The sequence below is a fragment of the Salvelinus alpinus genome, chromosome 20 (genome assembly GCF_045679555.1).
Source record: "Salvelinus alpinus chromosome 20, SLU_Salpinus.1, whole genome shotgun sequence".
NCBI classification, from domain to species: Eukaryota; Metazoa; Chordata; class Actinopteri; order Salmoniformes; family Salmonidae; genus Salvelinus; species Salvelinus alpinus.
The window spans coordinates 37,595,813-37,618,621 of record NC_092105.1 but is presented as its reverse complement, the minus strand read 5'-3'; the positions used below and the strand labels follow the sequence as shown (position 1 = coordinate 37,618,621).

Here is a 22,809-nt window from a genome sequence, read left to right as displayed (position 1 = left end):
CAAAAGGTTTCTTCGGCTGTCCCCATAGGATTTGTTTTCTTGAGAGTATGGTTAAGGAGCCGGAACATAATAAAACAAATTGACCACAAGAAGCCTAAACGGATATAATATTTGACTAAAACATAATCATTTCAAACTTTGATTATATTTGGGAGCATTGTTAAGCGTAGGGTGCCGTCTTTCGGATGGGACGTTAAAACGGGTGTCCTAACTCTCTGTGGTCATTCAAAATCCCACTTATTGTAAGAGCAGGGATGTTCACCCCGGTGTCATGGCTAAATTCCCAACCTGGCCACATTCCATCATGGCCACCTAATCATCCTCCTCATTCCTAATTGGCATATATCACTCCTCATCTCACCAACTGATAGCTGATGTGTGGTTAGTGTTCTTGCACAAAAATGGTTGCTGTGCATCACTTTGGTGGGTGCTACACATTGATGGTGGATAAGGTGAGTTTCCTCCTACTATGTAAAACACTTTGAGCACCACAGTTGGTAGAATTTTTTTATATGAATCCAATCAATTATTATTATTTGTATACAATCACATATGTCTCTCTATATTTTTTCCCAAATGAAAATCACTTGGAGCTGATTTCCTGGTCTTTTTACAGTATTTTATTTCCAACAATGAAAATTCAACAACAACAAAAATATATTTGTTTTATTATTAGTTTTTGCTCAGAAAACCACCAGTGGGCCAAATTCGGCACACGGGCCGCCAGTTGGGGAACCCTGCCATAGGAGAACCCCTTTTTGGTTCCAGTTAGAACCTTTTTTTGGTTCCAGATCAAACCCTTTTGGGTTCTATGAAGAACCCTCTGTGGAAAGGGTTCTACATGGAACCCACAAGGGTTCTACCTGGAACAAAAAAGAGTTTGTCAAAGGGTTCTCCTATTGGGATAGCCGATGAACCCTTTTAGGTTCTTGATGGTGCCTTTTTTCTAAGAGTGCACCGCCCTTGGTGGCGGTCACATCTGCAATAAGTCTTAAGGTTGGCGTCAACAGTATTGGACTACACAGTCTTTGAAAGTAAGGAGGGCCTTGAGTGCAATTCAATAGACTCCTCTTATCGATCTGCATATTGCACTGTTGTAATACCTTGTTTATATAAGCACTTTCTCTTTCTCTCTCACGCTGTCTCTCGTGCACTGTGATAATAAAAGTGAGTAATTGTTTCCACTTCCGAGATGTCAGGTTTAGTCATGCAAAGTAATTAAAACAAGACCGCCTGCTTTGTGTTTGGCATATGCCAAACTGCATTACATTGATCAGCTTTTTAATTTATGCATTACCTCCCATACATTGTCAAAAACAAGTTTTAAACTAAATAAATTCTCACAATATTGTACCTAACATGCAAATGATTTGGATGTCTATTCCATTTAAATGAACAATCTAAACAACTCTTGAAACTGGTATATTACACTGTTGGGTCCCGGGCTTTAGTTGCTCGTCCATCGTGTTGTTGCACGGTATGCCAAAACTTCGATACTTTTTCTATACAAAAAAATATTTGGCACTAAACTTTTTGTTACGTTCGGTACTTCTGTCAAATGTGTCTCACGTGATTGAGAGGATCAAGTCTGTCTATCAGCGCAGCCCCTTTACAGTGCGAAGAGCAAAGTGCATGCTCCACTTACTCATTAATTGCTAGAGCTGTCGGGGCTGCATTGGTTGATCCCCACTCATGATGCACAAAGGTTAACACACTTGAATACTGCAACATGGCATGCAGAAATGTTGAAACTGTTCATTACTGTTCACAAAACAGTAATAAACAGACTATACTGGTAGCTTCCAGCTTTACTTGTAGGCTACATTTCCTTGCTAGCTTACACCTAAAGCAACATCAATTCAATACCCTAGTACATGTTTGTAATAATATGCAAACCATAACGCAAAATATGCTGATTTCAAAGCTAATTGTCACCAAAAACTTTATTAATTCACTTCGTCTCCTGTGCCACCAAAAACGAATTTACTTCTTTGTCTCCTCCTGAATGACATTACTTTCTTAAAGAGACAACGCACACTTTTCTAAAACAAAAGACTGCTTCTTCTATGCAATGTTGTTGATTAGTACAATAAAATAATACAGTTGAAGTCGGAAGTTTACATACACCTTAGTCAAATACATTTAAACTCCTGACATTTAATCCGAGTAAAAATACCCTTTCTTAGGTCAGTTAGGATCACCACTTTATTTTAAGAATGTGAAATGTCAGAATAATAGTAGAGAGAATTATTTATTTCAGCTTTAAATTATTTCATCACATTCCCAGTGGGTCAGAAGTTTACATACACTCAATTAGTATTCGGTAGCATTGCCTTTAAATCGTTTACCTTGGGTCAACTGTTTCGGGAAGCCTTCCACAAGCTTCCCACAATAAGTTGGATGAATTTTGGCCCATTCCTCCTGACAGAGCTGGTGTAACTGAGTCAGGTTTTTAGGCCTCCTTGCTCGCACACACTTTTTCAGTTCTGCCCACATATTTTCTATGGGATTGAGGTCAGGGCTTTGTGATGGCCACTCCGATACCTGGACTTTGTTGCCCTTAAGCCATTTTGCCACAACTTTGGAAGTATGCTTGGGTTCATTGTCCATTTGGAAGACTCATCTGCGACCAAGCTTTAACTTCCTGACTGATGTCTTGAGCTGTTGCTTCAATATATCCACATAATTTTCCTGCCTCATGATGCCATCTTTTTTGTGAAGTGCACCAGTCCCCCCTGCAGCAAAACACCCCCACAACATGATGCTGCCACCCCCGTGCTTCACAGTTAGGATGGTGTTCTTCGGCTTGCAAGCCTCCCCCTTTTTCCTCCAAACATAACGATAGTCATTATGGCCTAACAGTTCTATTTTTGTTTCACCAAACCAGAGAACATTTCTCCAAAAAGTATGATCTTTGTCACCATGTGCAGTTGCAAACCGTAGTCTGGCTTTTTTATGGCGGTTTTGGAGCAGTGGCTTCTCCCTTGCTGAGCGGCCTTTCAGGTTATGCCGATATAGGACTCGTTTTACTGTAGATATAGATACTTTTGTACCTGTTTCCTCCAGCATCTTCACAAGGTCCTTTGCTGTTGTTCTGAGATTGATTTGCACTTCACACCAAAGTACGTTCATCTCTAGGACACAGAACGCATCTCCTTCCTGAGCGGTATGACAGCTGCGTGGTCCCATGATGTTTATACTTGCATACTATTGTTTGTACAAATGAACATGGTACCTTCAGGCATTTGGAAATTGCTCCCAAGGTTGAACCAGACTTGTGGAGGTCTACATTTTTTTTCTGAGGTCTTGGCTGATTTATTTTGATTTTCCCATGATGTCAAGCAAAGAGGCACTGAGTTTGAAGGTAGTCCTTGAAATACATCCACAGGTACACCTCCAATTGACTCAAACTATGTAAATTAGCCTAACAGAAGCTTCTAAAGCCATGACATATTTTCTGGAATCTTCCAAGCTGTTTAAAGGCACAGTCAACTTCGTGTATGTAGACTTCTGACCCACTGGAATTGTGATACAGTGATTTATAAGTGAAATAATCTGTCTGTAAACAATTGTTGGAAAAATGACTTATGTCATGCACAAAGTAGATGTCCTAACTGACTTTCCAAAACGATGGTTTGTTAACAAGAAATTTGCGGAGTGGTTGAAAAACTTGTTTTAATGACTACAACCTAAGTGTATGTAAACTTCCGACTTCAACTGTATGTTTTGCAGTTTCCAATAAAACAAGTCCTAAATGGAAGGGATTGTTTCATCTGTTGACCAATGAAATCAGCTAAAACCAGCTCAATAACACAATGCATGCACACACTATTGAATAATATGCATTCACCTGTATTGTGAATAGACCTAGGCTACATCTTGAGTCACCCAGATTAACAATAGAGATTTACCTTTCAAATAAATGTTTACCATTATGTTGTTTTGTAGTCACATTTGTAGTTAGATTGTTAAAAAACAAAGTCAAATTGATTGTATGATTGTCTTATTGATTTCTTCATGCATACAAAAAAAAGATGCCCAGCGATTGAACAGAGCAGTAGCTGAGTTTATGTCTGGAGCAAGTGCCATTCTGTAACTTTGGCTTTAACGCCTCATTTTCTGTTGTTGTGGTATAGTTTTGGAATCGAGGATTGTGATGGTATCGTGTATCGTGATACTAAACCTGGTAGTGCTATCGAAGTCAAAATTCGGGAATAGTGACAACACTAGTCTATCGTCACTTGTGTGGGATCCATGAGAAATGCTTGGGTTGCAGAAGAGGATATACAACCATATTCTCAACCGTGACCTTCAATGCTGTGCAGTCCACAAATGTGACTGCAGCCATGTCTATCCAATGTAATATTGTACAGTACTTCAGGGGAGCATAAACACACATACTGTAGATGGGTTAGCTGACAACGTCACAAAAGTGAAGTAGGCGCTTCCATGGAGCAGAGGTCACCGTGTTGTTGTGATTGCTAGCAAGAATGACAAGAAACTGCCATGTGGGCAATCGTAAGTGGCTCGTTTCATCTTGTACTTGATACCATGTCTTATTTTGAGGTGTTTTGACTGATTTCATGTCAATGTCCCAAATATGCCAAAAATGCGCTATCTAGCTAAGCAACAACTGTAACGTTGTATTTGAGAGACAACAAGTGCTCATTGTGCAAATGCAGTCACATTTTCAATAAACATTGGAGTTGAAAGATAGCTCACAATCTACAATCTAAGCCAACCCTGTCAGTTTTGCCCCCATAGTTGTGCACGGGTCATAAAATTGGGTTTCTCGAGCAATATTAACAGAGGTCAAGGTCATGGCCATGGCAACAGCTTTTAGGGCATAAATGTCCCAAATATCTGTTGTGCACCTCTCCTCTACACCTTGACAGGTCATGTATAGGATGTTTGAGGATTGGATTGGCATGTGAATATTGTAGTTATCAAAAACATTCCACAACTTGGAATATAACCGTTAGTTATAAAACACCATCCATGTCAGTGTGTGAGACTGCCTGTGGACTCTAAAGACTTGGGGCAAGCTGCACAGCATGGCTTTGCAGGCTCTGACACACTGTGGATCATCAGCTATCTTTAAAATGAGGCCTATTCTGGTACTGGCAGCCAGGCACTTCTCTCTCAAGGTCTCAGACCCTTTTGAACAAAGGTTGTGGGGAGGGAGAAAACAAACAGGGATTCAGTGATCCATTGCTTTTTCAGAAGAAACAACTAAACTGCTTCAGAGTTGTGTAATACTCAATACCTTGTTTTACTTTCAGTTCTCTGTCTTAGCATATTACTATTGTATCATAGATGAAAGGCAGATATAGCTAGTGACGTTAACTACTGCAAGGTTTGACGTTTCTTGACCTTTCTGGGGAATTTGCATGTAATTGCAAACACATTTCCACTAAGCTCTCAGCAGCTCACAGCGGCAGCTACCTCTGCATCTACGACTCTCACAGGAGTCAATGGCCTTGAGAGGGGGGAAAAAATGATAAAAGGAATAGAATATCAATATTTACTCAAGGGAATTCTTAGTCAACCCAGCCCACTGCTGATGCAGGTCATGAAACCCATTTTCATTTTAATTTAGTCAAATGTTTCCTTTCACACATTAGTTTCTATAGCAAAGCTCCACAAAACACCCACAGATGGTTACATTTGCAACAATTACTTTTCTGATTAATAACATCTCCTTGACCCTTAAGTGGCTTTGATATCATTGCCAAAAAGCATTGTTATATCCTCCTGTCTGTACAGATTTAAGACAAAGGAAAACGAATGCTGCTGCTACCACACAGTTCAACCAAGGTGCATGACTTGGAGATACAAAGAGATTTTAAATAATAAATCAATAATATTTTGCTGAATTTCCACTGTCCTTCAGGAGTAGCTGAATATCTCCAGCATGTATTTTTTTTTTTAAATAAAAAATATGCGACTGAATACACATTTTCTAGTACACGGTGGGCTATAAGCAAATACAAGGCAACTAGGTAATGTTACAGTAGTTTGTGGATTCATGGATAACAACATCTAACCTTTTAAATCAATGAGTGGTTATATGAAATCAAACTATTTTCTACACCCATTAAATACTGAGATTGATTTTCTCCGCTGGTTCTACAAATCACCCACCGGCTTTGATTAGCCTATTACCTGCTTTCTGAGGCCTGAAAATCATCTAGAGATTAACACCTGAAGCAGGGCCTGATTAAAAGTGCTCATTAAAAGTGAAATAAAACTCAAATTACCATGGCGATTAGATAACGACAATATCGGCCAAAGATAAACCTGATAACATGACATTCATTGTATCATTCAGTCAGATTGTTGCGTGCACGTTAAGTGAATCATAAATCCAAATTGAGTTGAGTTATAGACGGAACCGGTGGCATCCTGCACGAACAGTTGTCGTGTTCCCCTAATCCATCAGTGTGAGATTAGATCACTTCCACCAGGCAAAAGGACATTAAGAGTCCAGTGATCTGAACGTGTCGGACACATCTCCACTGATCCAGCTCTGCCTGCCAGGCCCCAATAAGAGCAGTGAGTGGGGTGGAGCTCATTCACTTCGCTAGCTACTCACCACAACTCTCCTTTGTTGTTTCCACTGAGCAGTGTGGCTTCTGGAGCATCACCGTGTGGCTGCTAAAGAGGATCCCAGGACATAAAAAGAACTGGCAACAGCTTGATTACAATGATCACTGTACTCTCTCCATCAGTGACTCATTCATCGATTTCTCTCTTGCTTTAGATGCTGTCTCCATGTTGGAGCTCTCCTCCTGGAAACATCTGCATTGGCTAATGACCACTCATCTAGTAGACAACAATGTCATGTTAAAAACAGACAGCATTAAGTCTGTTTGCATACTTTGGCCCACTGGATCTCATCTGACCTGATTTGGCGGCACTCAGATCACTCGCCAGTAGATGCCTCTGATGTGGATCAAGCCATTTTTTAAGACCCAGATACAGTCGGGCAGTGAGATATCTGCCAATGTACATTACGCACATCACTACAGCAAGTGCCAATGTGCTCTGAAGGGATTTTGATGTTGACGCTCTCCTCTTTATTCTGTGGTATGCTGCAGGCTACCGTGCATGTTGGCTGTTTGCTTTCTCTCCCTGCCTATCTCACTCTCTGCCCCTCCATCTCCCTCTGCTACTCTCTGAGCTGAGATGCATGCCATAGCTCTGCAGGGTTTACATCTTCACATCAACATCATGTAAGAGGATCAAGGTTTAGTGATTTAGGATCAGGAGTACATCATATTTTACTTTAAATAGATAAGTACTTGTTTTTCTCACCAGTCAAGTTCCAAGTAAACAACCTGATTTGGGACGGCACATACAGTTCATCTACAGTATGGACGCATGTTCCGTCAGATTACCTAACTTACATCTTTGGTAACACTACCTTTATTATTAAACAACTGAAATAAGGTACATTTTCTATTGCACTTCCACAACAAAAACAGCTGTTTATAACATGTTGTTAGTATAATTACATTTTTACTACATAGGTATTATAGTAACTTAACAAGTCGCTGGTGCAGTGTCAACAATACAATCCCCGTCATCACTACAGCACAACATGTGTCCAAGCACATGGTTAAACACTCTATCCCGCCCCTGTGGCTTAAGTCGTTAGGCAGGACTAGAAGAGAGCCCCAACTGCAGCAGTGACTCAGCTCAAACGGTCGGTGGTCGCATAATTACATTTCCCTGCAGTCAGCACATTGAGGCTGATGGAGGAAGGCTGGAGCATTGTACTGTAATAGAAGGTTTTAGGCAGCAGCGCTGGACATGGGCAGTACTGGGATGTGCTATTCTCGTCTGCCTGTTAGACCTGAACAAAAGGGCTGGTATTAATTCAAATCCAAAATGACCACCCCTTCTCTGAATAAAGGCTAATGAAGGGATTCGCCTGTTGGATTTTAGTCAGAAAGGGATTTGTTGAGTTGACACAATACTAAAAGTAAACAGATGAAATGGGTTGATACCTGAAGGGGAATTTGATGGATTATTTAGGAATTGCCAACTTCAGATGTAAGCAGTCTACTTCTCCACCTGAGATGTGAGCTTACAGTAGTTACATACTCAAATCAAGTGCTTCTTCTGTCTGAATCCATGACAAGTTCTGACGCAGTCAAACAAATCCCTGAAGACATAATCCCAAATCCAGTCTGTTTGCGTGGAGAGGACTGTCTGAACTATAGTATACATATTCCTGAGGGCAAGACATGGTTTCATATGAACTCACCAGTAATGAACCAAACACAGACTGAAGGGCATAGAGGCTGCTGGTAGTTTGTGAGCTGAATACTAAATATATATACAGTCAGCAACAACTACAGTACGTGAATCATTGAGATACACAAGCATAACATTACAAACACCTTCCTTATATTGAGTTGTACCCACTTTTGCTCTCAGAACTGCTTCAATTCGTCGGAGCATGGACTCTACAAGGTGTCGAAAGCGTTCCACAGGGATGCTGGCCCATGCTTCCCACAGTTGTGTCAAGTTGGCTGGATATCCTTTGGGTGGTAGACCGTTCTTGATATACACGGGAAACTGTTGAGCGTGAAAAACCCAGCAGCGTTGCAGTTCTTGACACACTCAAACCGGTCTGCCTGGCACATACTACCATACCCTATTCAAAGGCACTTAAATATTTTGTCTTGCCCATTCACCCTCTGAATGTTGCCAATGACATCGACGTCAATTAAGGCAGCCCCGTGCACCTCTCTGATTCATAGGGGTTGGATTAAATGCAGAAGGCACATTTTGGTTGAATGCATTCAGTTGTGCAACTGACTAGGTATCCCCCTTTCCCTTTCTCACATACACAATCCACGTCTCAATTGTCTCAAGGCTTAAACATCCTGTCTCCTCCCCTTCATCTACACTGATTGAAGTGGATTTAAGAAGTGACATCAATAAGGACTCATAACTTTCACCTGGATTCACCTGGTGAGTCTATGTCATGGAATGAGTTCCAAATGTTTTATGCACAGTGTATCTTCTGCAGTTGAATCCTCAGTCCCCTCCCTAACAATATGTATTTCTAACCACGTTACATAAGATTGGTAACATGGAGAGAAACTAGTTGTGTTTCTATCACTAGAGCTCTCAAAATCATGTTCCAGCTCCAGCATATTGGTTCCATTGGGATATTCCAGGTGGTATAAAATGTACATACTGGGACATTAGAAAAGGGCCACAGTCTCATATATACAGATGACTAACAATGATATGCCAACTAAACTGGGTTTAATACAAGTAGGCCTAAATTCAACCAGGAGAAAAGTACTAAGTACTTTTAGAGGCTGAAGTAAATATTGTTTATGACCTATTTTTTAACCAGTGGTGCCAATTTTTGCCTTTGGCTCCAACTTCTTTGTCTGTCCTGATGATGGCTTTGATCTCCTCCTGATATCATGGGCCCATTTGTCTGTTTGACAGTGCTTATCAACAGATCTCTCAACTCTCTTTGCTCATTAGCAAGCTTCTTAGACACCAAACAAACATTGCCCTACAATGAAACCAGACTAATTTACGGTAACAAATTGCCCTATTTTCACAAGATAGCTAAGGTTCTTTCTCTAGTTAGTCAGATGTTCAAACTGTTATTTCTTTCTTCCACAGACTATATGCCAACGTTTTCTTGGGTTTTGATACTAAATGTTAACATCAGTTCACCCAAACTCAGACCTGCCTCAGATATCCACGAGGAGTTGACAGGATGGGAGAACGAATATCACAAAATATCACAGAAGTTATATTTTTACCATTCAATTTAGCAAACCTTCTCAACCATAGCCAATGACTCCAGGGTGGTAATTCCAATCATATTTGACACTCCAGGTGATCCTGCCTAACCTCCACTGAATAGCCCCAGTGCTGGGGAAAAATATGGATCCTAGTTGGTCCCAAGTGACCCCACACATTAGCCCTCACTGGAAGTCAGCAACCAGGGGTTATTGGCTGATTAGCCCCACTGAATACTAGACTGAAGGAGGACTCCCATTCAAATAGAATCATGTATCCCAGCAGCCCCAGATGGTGGGTCTGACACTACAGCACTCTCTGTTTCCTGTAAAAATGTCTGCCAGCACACTCACATGTAAATACACTGGAATAATATCACAGATATTGTCACGATCGTCGAAATAACATTCGGACCGAGGCGCAGCGTGATATGGGTTCCACATCTTTATATTCGTGAAACGCACAAAACAATTTAAAAAAGGCAAACGATACGTGAAGCTATGGAGTGCTCACAGGCAACTACACAGAAACAAGATCCAACAAAACCCAGTGGGGAAATGGCTGCCTAAATATGATCCCCAATCAGAGACAACGATAAACAGCTGCCTCTGATTGGGAACCATACACGGCCAACATAGAAATAAAACAACGTAGATTACCCACCCTAGTCACACCCCGACTTAACCAAAATAGAGAATAAAAAGGCTCTCTATGGTCAGGGCATGACAGATATTGGAATACATGGTGCTAATATCATGTGGCGACCCCAAAATCTAAATAGGTATACTGTAAATCATGTATAGAATGTACACTATATGAAGCTGTAAAAGCCCACAGAAAATCCAGTGTTTCTATGTCAAACGGTTTGTTACATTTCAGACTTCTGTGATGTACACTACCGTTCAAAGGATTGGGGTCACTTAGAAATGTCCTTGTTTTGAAAGAAAAGCACATCTTTTGTCCATTAAAATAACATAAAATTGATCAGAAATACAGGGTAGACATTGTTAATGTTGTAAATTACTATCTGTCGCTGGAAACTGCAGATTTTTTATGGAATATCTACATAGGCATACAGAGGCCCATTATCAGCAACCATCACTCCTGTGTTCCAATGGCATGTTGTGTTAGCTAATCCAAGTTTATCATTTTAAAAGGCTAATTCATCATTAGAAAACCCTTTTGCAATTATGTTAGCACAGCTGAAAATTGTTGTCCTGGTTAAAAAAGCAACAAAACTGGCCTTCGTTAGACTAGTTGAGTATCTGGAGCATCAGCATTTGTGGGTTCGATTACAGGCTCAAAATGGCCAGAAACAAAGAACGTTCTTCCCGAAACTCGTCAGTCTATTCATGTTCTGAGAAGTGAAGGCTATTCCATGTGAGAAATTGCCAAGAAACTGAAGATCTCGTACAACGCTGTGTACAACTCCCTTCACAGAACAGCACAAACTGTGCACAACTGAGCAAGTACATTATAGTGTCTAGTTTGAGAACAGACGCCTCACAAGTCCTGAACTGGCAGCTTCATTAAATAGTACCTGCAAAACACCAGTCTCAACGTCAACAGTGAAGAGGCGACTCCGGGATGCTGGCCTTCTAGGCAGAGTTGCAAAGAAAAAGCCATATCTCAGATTGGCCAATAAAAAGAAAAGATTAAGATGGACAAAAGAACACAGACAGTGGACAGAGGAACTCTGCCTAGAAGGCCAGCATCCCGGAGTCGCCTCTTCGCTGTTGACGTTGAGAGCATGGAGGGCTTAAGTTACAGTGGAGGGGCACAGTGTGGATTTATACGGTGAAAAGTGTACTTTACAGTAGGCTTGAGCGATATACCGTATACTGGGTTATTTCGAAATACCAACAGTAAGATTTTCAATACTGTAAAATGTTTTAGCATTTATAAAGCAGTGGCATAGCACGCAACCCCACAGCAACATTCAAGCCCCTCCTGGATCAAGATCCCTATTGCCTAAATAGTTTTCTGGGTAAAAAAAATAAATAAAATAATATCATAATAAATAATAAAATAAAAATAGCGCCCCTTGTGTGCACTTCCGGTAATACCGTATACCCAGTATGGTACAGAAACGGTATGATGGTATGAAAATCTGGATACCGCCCAACCCTACTTTATGGTACTTGATTAAGTCTCCCGAATTAAAGATCAAAGGATACAGAAGGAGCATCTGGGACCGCCTGGCCAGTTGGGATTACACCACCGCTGCACGACCGCTGCACCACCGCTGCAGTGTCAACTTGACTGCGAAACTGTCCCCAAATATGTTCAAACAAAAATGGATTAATGGATCAAATATAAACTCTTACTATTTTGGGGATTTACAAAGTCTAAAAACAGATTTGTGGGAATTTTTACTTTGTGGTTAGTTACTGTATGCCATGAATTAATTCGATTTTAAAGCAAATGAATAGACTAATATTTACAGCTAATGTATAGGACTCAATAGATGGAGAGTGGTGTTCCATCAGTGTAGGAGTGATTAGATTGTAAATGCAAAGACCTCCACTAGCGCCACATTTGTCAAATAGATAGTGTGTGTATGTTTGTGTCTGCACAAGTTGGCTGCACAGTGTGTGTGAGTGTGAGCACACTCAGAAGTGGTGTAACTGAGACCCCATTATAGCTAAATTGAACTGTAATGCTGTAGTATTAATTAATTTGGGCACCCTCGAAAAGAGAGAAACTTATCTCATGCGTGGTGATTACAGTCAATGCATGCAAATTGCTCAAGTTGATGCAAGTGGATAATTTATTTTCAGGCTGCCATAATTTGTAGCGATTCATCATTTGACGTTATCACATGAAACACCAGCTTAATGAGAAAACACAACCGTGGGGTGAGATGCCCTCAGCTGACCAGAGCTGGCCTACAGCGTCATCTTCCACACATTGGAAGACGAAAAAGGCTTGTCATATATGGGTACTAATTTAACTAGAAACAGCTCATCTCCCCAACTCACTCTCTGTGTAGTACTCAGACTGTGGCAACTTGAAGACACAGCTATTTAATAACAAGAAAACTAGTATTAACAAAACTATACTAATTAGCTCATAGCAATGAACATGTAAATGCTCTTTTGTGAGTGCGGGTCGTTAGGTTACAGACAAATTTAGTTTAGTCTTAAAACTTCATCAAGTGTGATAAGTCAGAACAGAACAGCAATAGCAGTCTGCCCTGCAGACCTATTGAAAAGAAAGCACAATTTACTTGAATTGTCATCTGACACAATATAAAACCATAATCCAAAGCCTAGGGTAATACAAAGTGGACCAGGCACCAGCAAAAACTTATCAAAGAAAAGAGAACTCTAATTTGATCATGAGCTCTGTGAGAGGAAGAAAAAGCTTTTCTCTCTGCCTCTCTTTGCTTTGGTACTCAATTCACCCGGAACAGCTGCAATAAGTCAAACTCAAGAAAATGAATAGCCACGTTCTCATTAATACAAAAAGCAATGAATTCGAACAGTGGGGGCTGAACCATTCAAACAGAATAAGTCTGGTAGAGGAAGACATGAACTCTAGTCAGTGAGAATGAGGCAGTTACGGCTGTGGGTTTATCCAGAACAGTTGTGTTTGTAATGGATTTAGATAGAAACCCCTTTAGGATAAAGCCAGCTCTATTTTCCCTGTGCCAACTGTATCACTGTCCTGTTCTTTGTGTCTTGCCAACGCAAACATTTTAATGCCCCCCGAGGCATATCATAATCTGCATTATCTGTGATCCTAGCAGAGGGCTAGCCATGGTGAGGCAGACGATCATGATCCTGATGATGATAACGGTTTATCACAATGTCTTCTTCAGCACCAGGTCAACAGCTGATTATCATTTTGGAAATATAGCACATCAGCTGATAGGAATGTCCCCATCGTAATTAAACAACACCACAACAACATCCCTCTGCATAATTTATAGTGACATTTTGTCCTACTCCTAACTCCCTGATCACTTAATGGATCCTCATCTGTCTTGGAGATCTGGAGAAGGGGAGAAGGGGAGAAGGGGATAAGGGGTGAGTGATAGGGCATTTTAGAGGGCAATTCAGAACATCTCTAGAGTGACCAATCACTCACTAATTTAAATTACCCCTATAGAAACACCTGGAATAAATTAGCATGGGGTAAAGAGAGAATTACGGCCACATACCACTGCTATTGTATTTGTCTTCCCTCGCAAGGTCATTCATACTGTAACTTCCCCCGCTGTGTGTGGTGATATGGTCTATCTACGATAAGAGGTATTCATTTACATTTTAGAGGGTTTCAAAGGTTGGCAGGCTCGCTATGTCTGACAGTCTTTGTGTGTCCACATGCACACGCTTATGTGCATGGCTGTAGGTGTGTGCATGTTTAGGTGTGTGTGTGCATGTGTAGGTGTGTGTGTGTAGGTGTGTGTGTGTGTGTGTGTAGGTGTGTGTCTAATGTGCTCTTGTATAAATCCCTTTGACTTTGTGTGGGTTGTCAAGACCCATTTCCCCATGGTATTGACAGGATCTGGAGCAATATGCTGGAGCCAGACCCTAGGGAAGTATGTCATAAGTTCTACTATCAGTATGAGTTTTTGAAATGGAAACTCCCCCCGCTGTTCCTTGCCCAAGGCAACCTTCACAACCGTACTCTCCCAGCAGGGTGACTCCATTTAAAACACCTAACATGTTTGACCTCATAATAAAATTGAGGTAAAGACTCTATTACACTAATGGTTTGGTCAAAATTCCACAATCCCCCACAGAGAGTGGGGATGTATTAGAAAATGTGAAATTAGCCACTGCTTTCACAAATATAGTGACATATTACATATACCGTTTTAACCTTTTGAGTGCTCACTTACAGTATAATATCAGAATAAAATCCTCTCCTGGTTTTAACTCTTTAGCTCTACTTTGTAATAGCCTACACCATTTGCAATCAGACAGTACAAGTTGTAGCAAGAAGTTCATACGAGAGGATTGTTTACTCTATTGCTAGTGTGGCGGCCCTAAACAAGATTGGCCCAATATTAATATTGGCCTAGTCAACCCAACACAGCTTATGTTGAGCCTCTATTAATCCCATTACACACAATTATAAACTTGCTTCTATCACAGCTACTGTAGGAGAGACACTTCCCTCTCTCAATTTCAATTCAATTCAGTTCAAATGGCTTTATTGGCATGGGAAACATATGTTTACAATGCCAAAGCAAGTGAAATGTGAAATAAACAATCAGAAATGAACAGTAAACATTACACTCACTAAAGTTTCAAAAGAATAGAGACATTTCAAATGTTATATTATGGCTGTCTACAGTGTTGTTACAATCTGCAAATAGTTGAAGTACAAAATGGAATATAAATAAACATAAGGTAAATATAGGTTGTATTTACAATGGTGTTTGTTCTTCACTGGTTAACCTTTTCTTGTGGCAACAGGTCACAAATCTCTCTCTCTCTCTGCGAGGAGTGCATGAGGACATGCTCCTCTGAGAGGATGTGGCTGCCATTATCTCTGTCACCAGACACAGGGGCCACACAAACCACCCATGATGGATATCTGGCTTCTCCTTTTGTTTCTCAAAGGTAAATATGAGAACAGTCATTTGCTTGTCCTCTAGGAGAATCTAGATGTTTTATCTCTGAGCAGCTTGTCAATCCTGATCACGGAGTGAATTTGATATGAATGCAGAATGTTCGTTCAGACTTGTGTTTTGATTCACCCCGTATAGACTAAGCAAAACTATAATACATGTCTATTTATGCCCATTGTGCATACCTGTTTTGTTCACCTTTTTTTTTACTTGACCAAACATTACAAAAACTGGATGCACCGAAACATTTTGGATGGCTAAGCGAAACAATATTTGTTTTGAACTGCGGCATGACATTCTTGCTAAAAGACCCAACCAATTATCTACATCAGCAAATCGGTCAGGTTTTGCACATGTTTACTACCATCTGAAATCCCACATGTGCAAGAGCGGCTATCAACATTGTTTTTATAGATTAGCCAAAAATGGTGTTTGAAAAGTAAGAATTTACCTCTCGAGGAGATTGGATTAGTTCATAGACATTGGATGAAATAATTCACAGATGAAGAGGAGGATGGAAAATAAATCTCCAAAACACATGAATGGTAGCAGTGGACCAAATGATGGTATGTGTGTGTGGTGCCGTTGTAAAGTTTGTAGGTGCTTTTCAACCGTACCGTGTTGAATGATTCATTGTGAACGAAGGGTAGCACTTCATAATAACGCAGTGTAATAAAACATTTATAATGGATTAGTAAATAGTTGATTTATTATTTATTAATCATTACTCCAATTATAAGATGTTTAATATAGGTCCTTACAAACCATTTAATAATCAATATGATATATATATATATATATATACAGTCAAAAGGGCTGCAATTTCTGAGGCTGGTAACTCTAATTAACTTATCCTCTGCAGCAGAGGGAAATCTGGGTCTTCCTTTCCTGTGGCTGTTCTCAAATCAAATCAAATTGTATTGGTCACATACACATGGTTAGCAGATGTTAATGTGAGTGCAGTGAAATGCTTGTGCTTCTAGTTCCAGCAGCGCAGTAATATCTAACAAATAATCTAACAATTCCCAACAACTACCTAATACACACAAATCTAAAAAGTAGTCTAAAAATTCCCCAACAACTACCTAATACACACAAATCTAATGGGGTGAATGAGAATATGTGCATATAAATATATGGGTGAGCGATGGCCGAGCGGCATAGGCAAGGTGCAGTAGATGGATTAAAATACAGTATATACATGTGATATGAGTAAGATATGTAAACATTATAAAAGTGGCATTATTTAATGTGGCATTGTTTAAAGTGACTCGTGATCCATTTATTAGTGTCCAGTGATTGGGTCTCAATACAGGTGATATGAGTAATGTAAGATATGTAGACATTATTAAAGTGACATGATTTAGAGTGAAATTGAGAGCCAGTTTCATCATAGCGCTTGATGGTTGCAACTGCACTTGAAGAAACTTTAAAATGTTCCATATTGACTGACCTTCAAGTCTTAAAGTAATGATGGACTGTCATTTCTCTTTGCTTATTTGAGCTGTTCTTGCCATAATATAGACTTGGTATTTTACCAAATAGGGTTATCTTCTATATATCACCACTAACCTTGTCACAACACAACTGATTGGCACAAACGCATTAAGAAGGAAAGAAATTCCAGAAATGAACTTTTAACAAGGCACACTTTTATGTTTACTACATGATTCCATATGTGTTATTTCATAGTTTTGATGTCTTCACTATTATTCTACAATGTAGAAAATCGTAAAAATAAAGAAAAACCCTGGAATGAGTAGGTGTGTCCAAACTTTTGACTGGTACTGTATATATATATATATATTTTTTTTAATGTTTATATATTTTCCTTTATTATTTTCCCCTAACTGGAGTAAACTAATGGACAACAACACTTAGGATTCTACTTCCAGCTTATACATACTATACAGACATTTTACAATAGTTATCTTTTGTTTGTTTTAGTCCCATCCTTCAACTTCACTCAAACCCTCCCATCGATCTCTGAACACCATCACGTTTTGATTTCTATTTGCCATTTATTTTTCAGCTGCGCTCTGATGTTTCACAAAAGTACAGATCCTTTCTATTTTCAAAGTTTCTACAGATTGTAATCTTAAAGATAAACATTTTTGCTAGAAGTATTATTACATTATTGATCGATTGACTATGACTTTTTAAATCGCCCAGCAGTGCTATTTGCAGAGTTAGCTCCACGTAAATGTTGAAATTCATTAGCCATACAAGCTACATATGGACAGCACCAAAACAATCGATCTCATGATTATGTCTCTTCATAGCAAAATCTGCAGAGCTGGGATGATTGTATCACCCATATATACTCAGCAAAAAAAAAGAAGTCCTCTCACTGTCAACTGCGTTTATTTTCAGCAAACTTAACATGTGTAAATATTTCTATGAACATAACAGGATTCAACAACTGAGACATAAACTGAACAAGTTCCACAGACATGCGCATAACAGAAATTGAATAATGTGTCCCTGAACAAAGGGGGGGTCAACATCCAAAGTAACAGTCAGTATCTGGTGTGGCCACCAGCTGCATTAAGTACTGCAGTGCATCTCCTCCTCATGGACTGCACCAGATTTGCCAATTCTTGCTGTGAGATGTTACCCCACTCTTCCACCAAGGCACCTGCAAGTTCCCGGACATTTCTGGGGGGAATAGCCCTAGCCCTCACCCTCCGATCCAACAGGTCCCAGACAGGCTCAATGGGATTGAGATCCGGGCTCTTCGCTGGCCATGGCAGAACACTGACATTCCTGTCTTGCAGGAAATCATGCACAGAACGAACAGTATGGCTGGTGGCATTGTCATGCTGCAGGGTCATGTCAGGATGAGCCTGCAGGAAGGATACCACATGAGGGAGGAGGATGTCTTCCCTGTAACGCAAAGCGTTGAGATTACCTGCAATGACAACAAGCTCAGTCCGATGATGCTGTGACACACCGCCCCAGACCATGACGGACCCTCCACCTCCAAATCGTGAGGTGAGGACCTGCCTTACAACAGGCCTACAAGCCCTCAGTCCAGCGCTCTTAGCCTATTGTGGACAGTCTGAGCTCTGATGGAGGGATTGTGCGTTTCTGGTGTAACTCGGGCAGTTGTTGTTGCCATCCTGTACCTGTCCCGCAGGTGTGATGTTCGGATGTACCGATCATGTGCAGGTGTTGTTTCACGTGGTCTGCCACTGCGAGGACGATCAGCTGTCCGTTCTGTCTCCTTGTAGCGCTGTCTTAGTCGTCTCACAGTACGGACATTGCAATTTATTGCACTGGCCACATCTGCAGTCCTCATGCCTCTTTGCAGCATGCCTAAGGCACGTTCACGCAGATGAGCAGGGACCCTGGGCATCTTTCTTTTCGTGTTTCTCAGAGTCAGTAGAAAGGCCTCTTTAGTGTCTTAAGTTTTCATGACTGTGACCTTAATTGCCTAGCGTCTGCAAGCTGTTAGTGTCTTAACGACCGTTCCACAGGTGCATGTTCATTAATTGTTTATGGTTCATTGAATAGACATGGGAAACAGTGATTAAACCCTTTACAATGAAGGTCTGTGAAGTTATTTGGATTTTTACAAATTATCTTTGAAAGACAGGGTCCTGAAAAAGTTTATATGTAACATTCTATTGGTTGCATAAATGTTGTATAATAGTTTAAATTGAAAAACTCAAAGTTTTGAATCCAGCATAGTTTTTTTCTCTCGTTTTTCTCTTTAAACATAGTGAGATAGTTCAGTGAAACAATGTATTCACATATTAGACTCTACGGAGTGACTGCTGCAATTCACACTTTGGTTTTGGTAGAAATGTAACACTTATTTTACTCAGCATAGAGTCTGTCTGAAGTTACACATCTTACTATTACAACAGTGTGACTGTTTTGGAATAAAATGTTCAATATATTTTCTTAAACATCCTCCATATTGTGTGCCTATTATTTAACCATTGGTATGTTCTAGGGCCCATTTTCAGACCTTAATGAGCATCAAGTAGCGCTGGAATTGTCTACCAATGGCATGTCTATCTTTTTGTGAGAAATTACATTTATAATGTATAAAGTAGAAATAGCTAATCAAAAGGGGACCATATAAATAGCCCACACTATATGAAGCCACGCAAAAAAATTAACTAACTAAACCTCTTTTGAGTAATCATAAAAATAGTTTTTAAGTACTTTACAAGTTGTTTATACATGTGTGAATAACTAGGTTACTAACATTTACAAATGTGTGAGTAATGATTGATAAATAATGAATAAATAATTTACTAATCCATTATGAATGTTATATTATGTTGAGTTATTATAAAGCACTACCAAAAGGAGTGCTTTGTTTGTAAAGCACAATTTTTATGTCCTTTTGATGTTTGTTATAACTTTGTATTACTTATTTACAAACAAAATATATAAACTAATAGTAAACCATGAATTGCTTGAACAAAAGGAACGTTCTAACGTTTGATGTTTCATGCTTCAGGTCAATGCACACTGTTGACTCAAGTCCATATCCTTTGAATAAATGCAGGATGAGATGATGAGCAGCTATCACAACTGATGGATGAGGTCATTGAACTGTTAGGCCATGAAATGAAACGAGCCACACACATATGCACAGCACCAGTACTCATGCATGCAACCAGTTACAGTTACAGTTACACACACACACACACACACACACACACACACACACACACACACACACACACACACACACACACACACACACACACACACACACACACACACACACACACACACACACAGGAAAGGGTAAACCGCCAAGTGAGTTTGCTATCTTTAGTCCTCTTTAATCATCCGTTAGACACCATGTCAAGATAAAATACTGTAAAAATCATTGACCGAAACATTGATATGCATTTTAATGTCAGATCAACCACTCTTCTATGCATCCTGTGCTGAGTACATTTATTTCCTCGAGTTGAAATTGAAGCTTTAAAAATAGGGGGAGGGATGGGGAAAATGAACCATGATGATCAGAGCACTGTCTGGGAGGACCATTGAACAGAAGCCTCAGTTGATGAGACTCTGATCCAAATAGAGAAGAGCAGCATGCTGTTCAAACTGTGAGGCACAAACACACTGTAGTGTTTCCCCCTGCTTTCTCTCTCTCGGCCAGGCTGCCTGCCAGGTTGCCTTCCAGCACCAGGTAGAGCTACGGCAACACAATGCCTGTCCGACGGGAGACATTGAGCTGCCACCAACCACATTAATACATTACTGTAGGTGAAAAAAGGGTACCAAGTCACAGACTAAATGGGTCCCAGGCACTAATATTAGCAGCAAAGCCCCCAATGCACCGTTTTTGTGTCAACCTTAAACAAGGTTGGATACAGTAATGCCATTTCGACAACTCCCTGCTTGAAACAAGGTTTCAAAGAATTATACGAACAGTAAATGGATTCCGAACTACAGTGCTACCAAATCAATATCAGAGACTAATTGCTAATTCTATTGTGTTTATTTAAGTTTGAAAAAAGCTTTGACTTATGAATGTATATTATTTCTACTGATTACTGAACCTTTTATGCTGATAATCATGGGTGACATCTGGCATCTACTGTTCAGATGAGGAACCATGTCATATTTTTCTTAGCTTTGAGAATATAGTGTTCAGAACTGTCTCATTCCACTTCAAAATGAACAGTTATATTCTCTGATCGAAGAGCTTCCTGCACCTAAGTAGAATAATTCTGACCTCTAGTGACAGTGCAGACATGGTAACACAGATTGTAGCCGAAGCATTTTCACTTGAGAATGTCATTCCTCTTAGTAAGTTTGATGACCATGGTAGGATGTGCTTCTCTAGCAGCATAGGCCTCTAGTCGAATAGGGTTCACATAGGTAGTAGGTATAATGCACATGAATTGTGTTTGAGTGTGCTCTCTGAAAGAAACAGTAGCCTATAGCAATTAAATCAAATAAAAACAGCTCATCCAATTGGGCAAAACACTGGTTGAATCAACGTTGTTTCCATATAATTGTAATGAAATTAGGCTGAACAAACGTGTAATAGAAGTTGAATTGACGTCTGTGCCCAGTGGGATGTAACCCTACACAGCTCTAGGTTTTCGCAAGGACTTCACAAACCCCGAGATAGGAAAGTGATGTCGAAAACTTAATTTCGAATTTTGCTCCTGCTGTTAATTCAGAACACTGCAATGGGAGAAAGATGGATCTATGCGACACATGTTTACTCAAGTGACATGTGCTAAAACGTGTCTCCCAAGTACAGGAAGTGTGTTGATTGATCTGAGTATTACAAACAATCGATTAGATCCGTTTACATCCATTGCAATTGTAGAGACAAAGACCGATCTGTAGTTTATCTGACTGAGTTGAGGTTATCATTTGTTGGGGACGCAAGAGGTGGCATGTATGGAACTCCATGCTCCAATTTCTGCTGATTTAAGATTGCGAGAGATAAAAAATGCCATACAAACTTAGAAAACAGAACCAACAATCTCGATACAATGTATGTTGTATTATTATCAAGTTACTTACAGTGACTGGCCGCCAGCGCAGCACTGACAACGCCAAGCACCATGAGAATAAAGGCGATGGCCAGAGATGACATTTCCACCTTGCTTGCCACAGATATCCAGGCTTCTGTATATCCTCAGTGAAAATACCTCCGATGACTCGTACTTCCGAGCAGTGTGTTATAATTCCAGCTGCTTCGACTTCACCTATTCACTGCAGAACCATCACGAGGCAGGTCTGCTAGCGCGCGCACAACACCCTCTACTCTGCTGCTGCTCCCAAATCTCCGTCACATCGGTGCGTCTCTCTCTCTCTCTTTCTCTCTCTCTTTCGCCCTCACACAAAAACGCCTTTAATCATTTCGAGTTTATTTTTGGACATTCTGCACGATTAAGCAATGGTATAGCAATATTGACATATTTTGCATTAGTTATGGAAGTTTTTGAAGGTTATATGGCTTATTTAAGAGAAATGGGCACTGGGGGGGGCTTCGATGGATGCTATCGTGAGCTCCAGTCGCGCTCTCAACCTCCGCTCACACTATTTCAGCATCACAGCAATAGACAGATCCGCATGCTGCATTCTTCACAAAGCACAGCCAGTAGTCAAAACAATACCAAGCTGCTAGCAGGCCTGGCTCAAATGAATACTTCATATATACCTCTCTCAACTTGTTTGGCTTAATTTTGCAGTTTCTCTAAGTTTCCCTTCAGATATTGTGCCACAGGCTGTATGTTTTAGATGTTGAGGCTACATAGACTACAGAGACGGTACAAAGAAACACACGCGTTTTTTCTTCTGTCTCTTTATTTGCTTCTGCCCACAGGCGGTAACCGAGCCGTGGATAACCTACAGTCTCGCTGTGATTACCGTCTATTTCGACTTCTACTGTCTCTATTATTTTATCTAAAAACACATTTCCCTTTCGGATGATAATTGAC

The 22,809-nt window shown here is 40.2% G+C and overlaps 1 protein-coding gene across 1 annotated transcript in view; it reads right to left on the bottom strand.

Moving 5' to 3' along the window:
• Nucleotides 1-22,169, bottom strand: part of LOC139546790 (contactin-associated protein-like 5) — a 126,283-nt gene extending 104,114 nt beyond the window's left edge. The window contains exon 1 of the mRNA XM_071355572.1: nt 21,890-22,169. Coding sequence (XP_071211673.1) covers nt 21,890-21,962 — 73 coding nt within the window. The 5' untranslated portion in view covers nt 21,963-22,169. The remainder of the gene's footprint in view (nt 1-21,889) is intronic.
• Between the last annotated feature and the right edge of the window lie 640 nt (nt 22,170-22,809).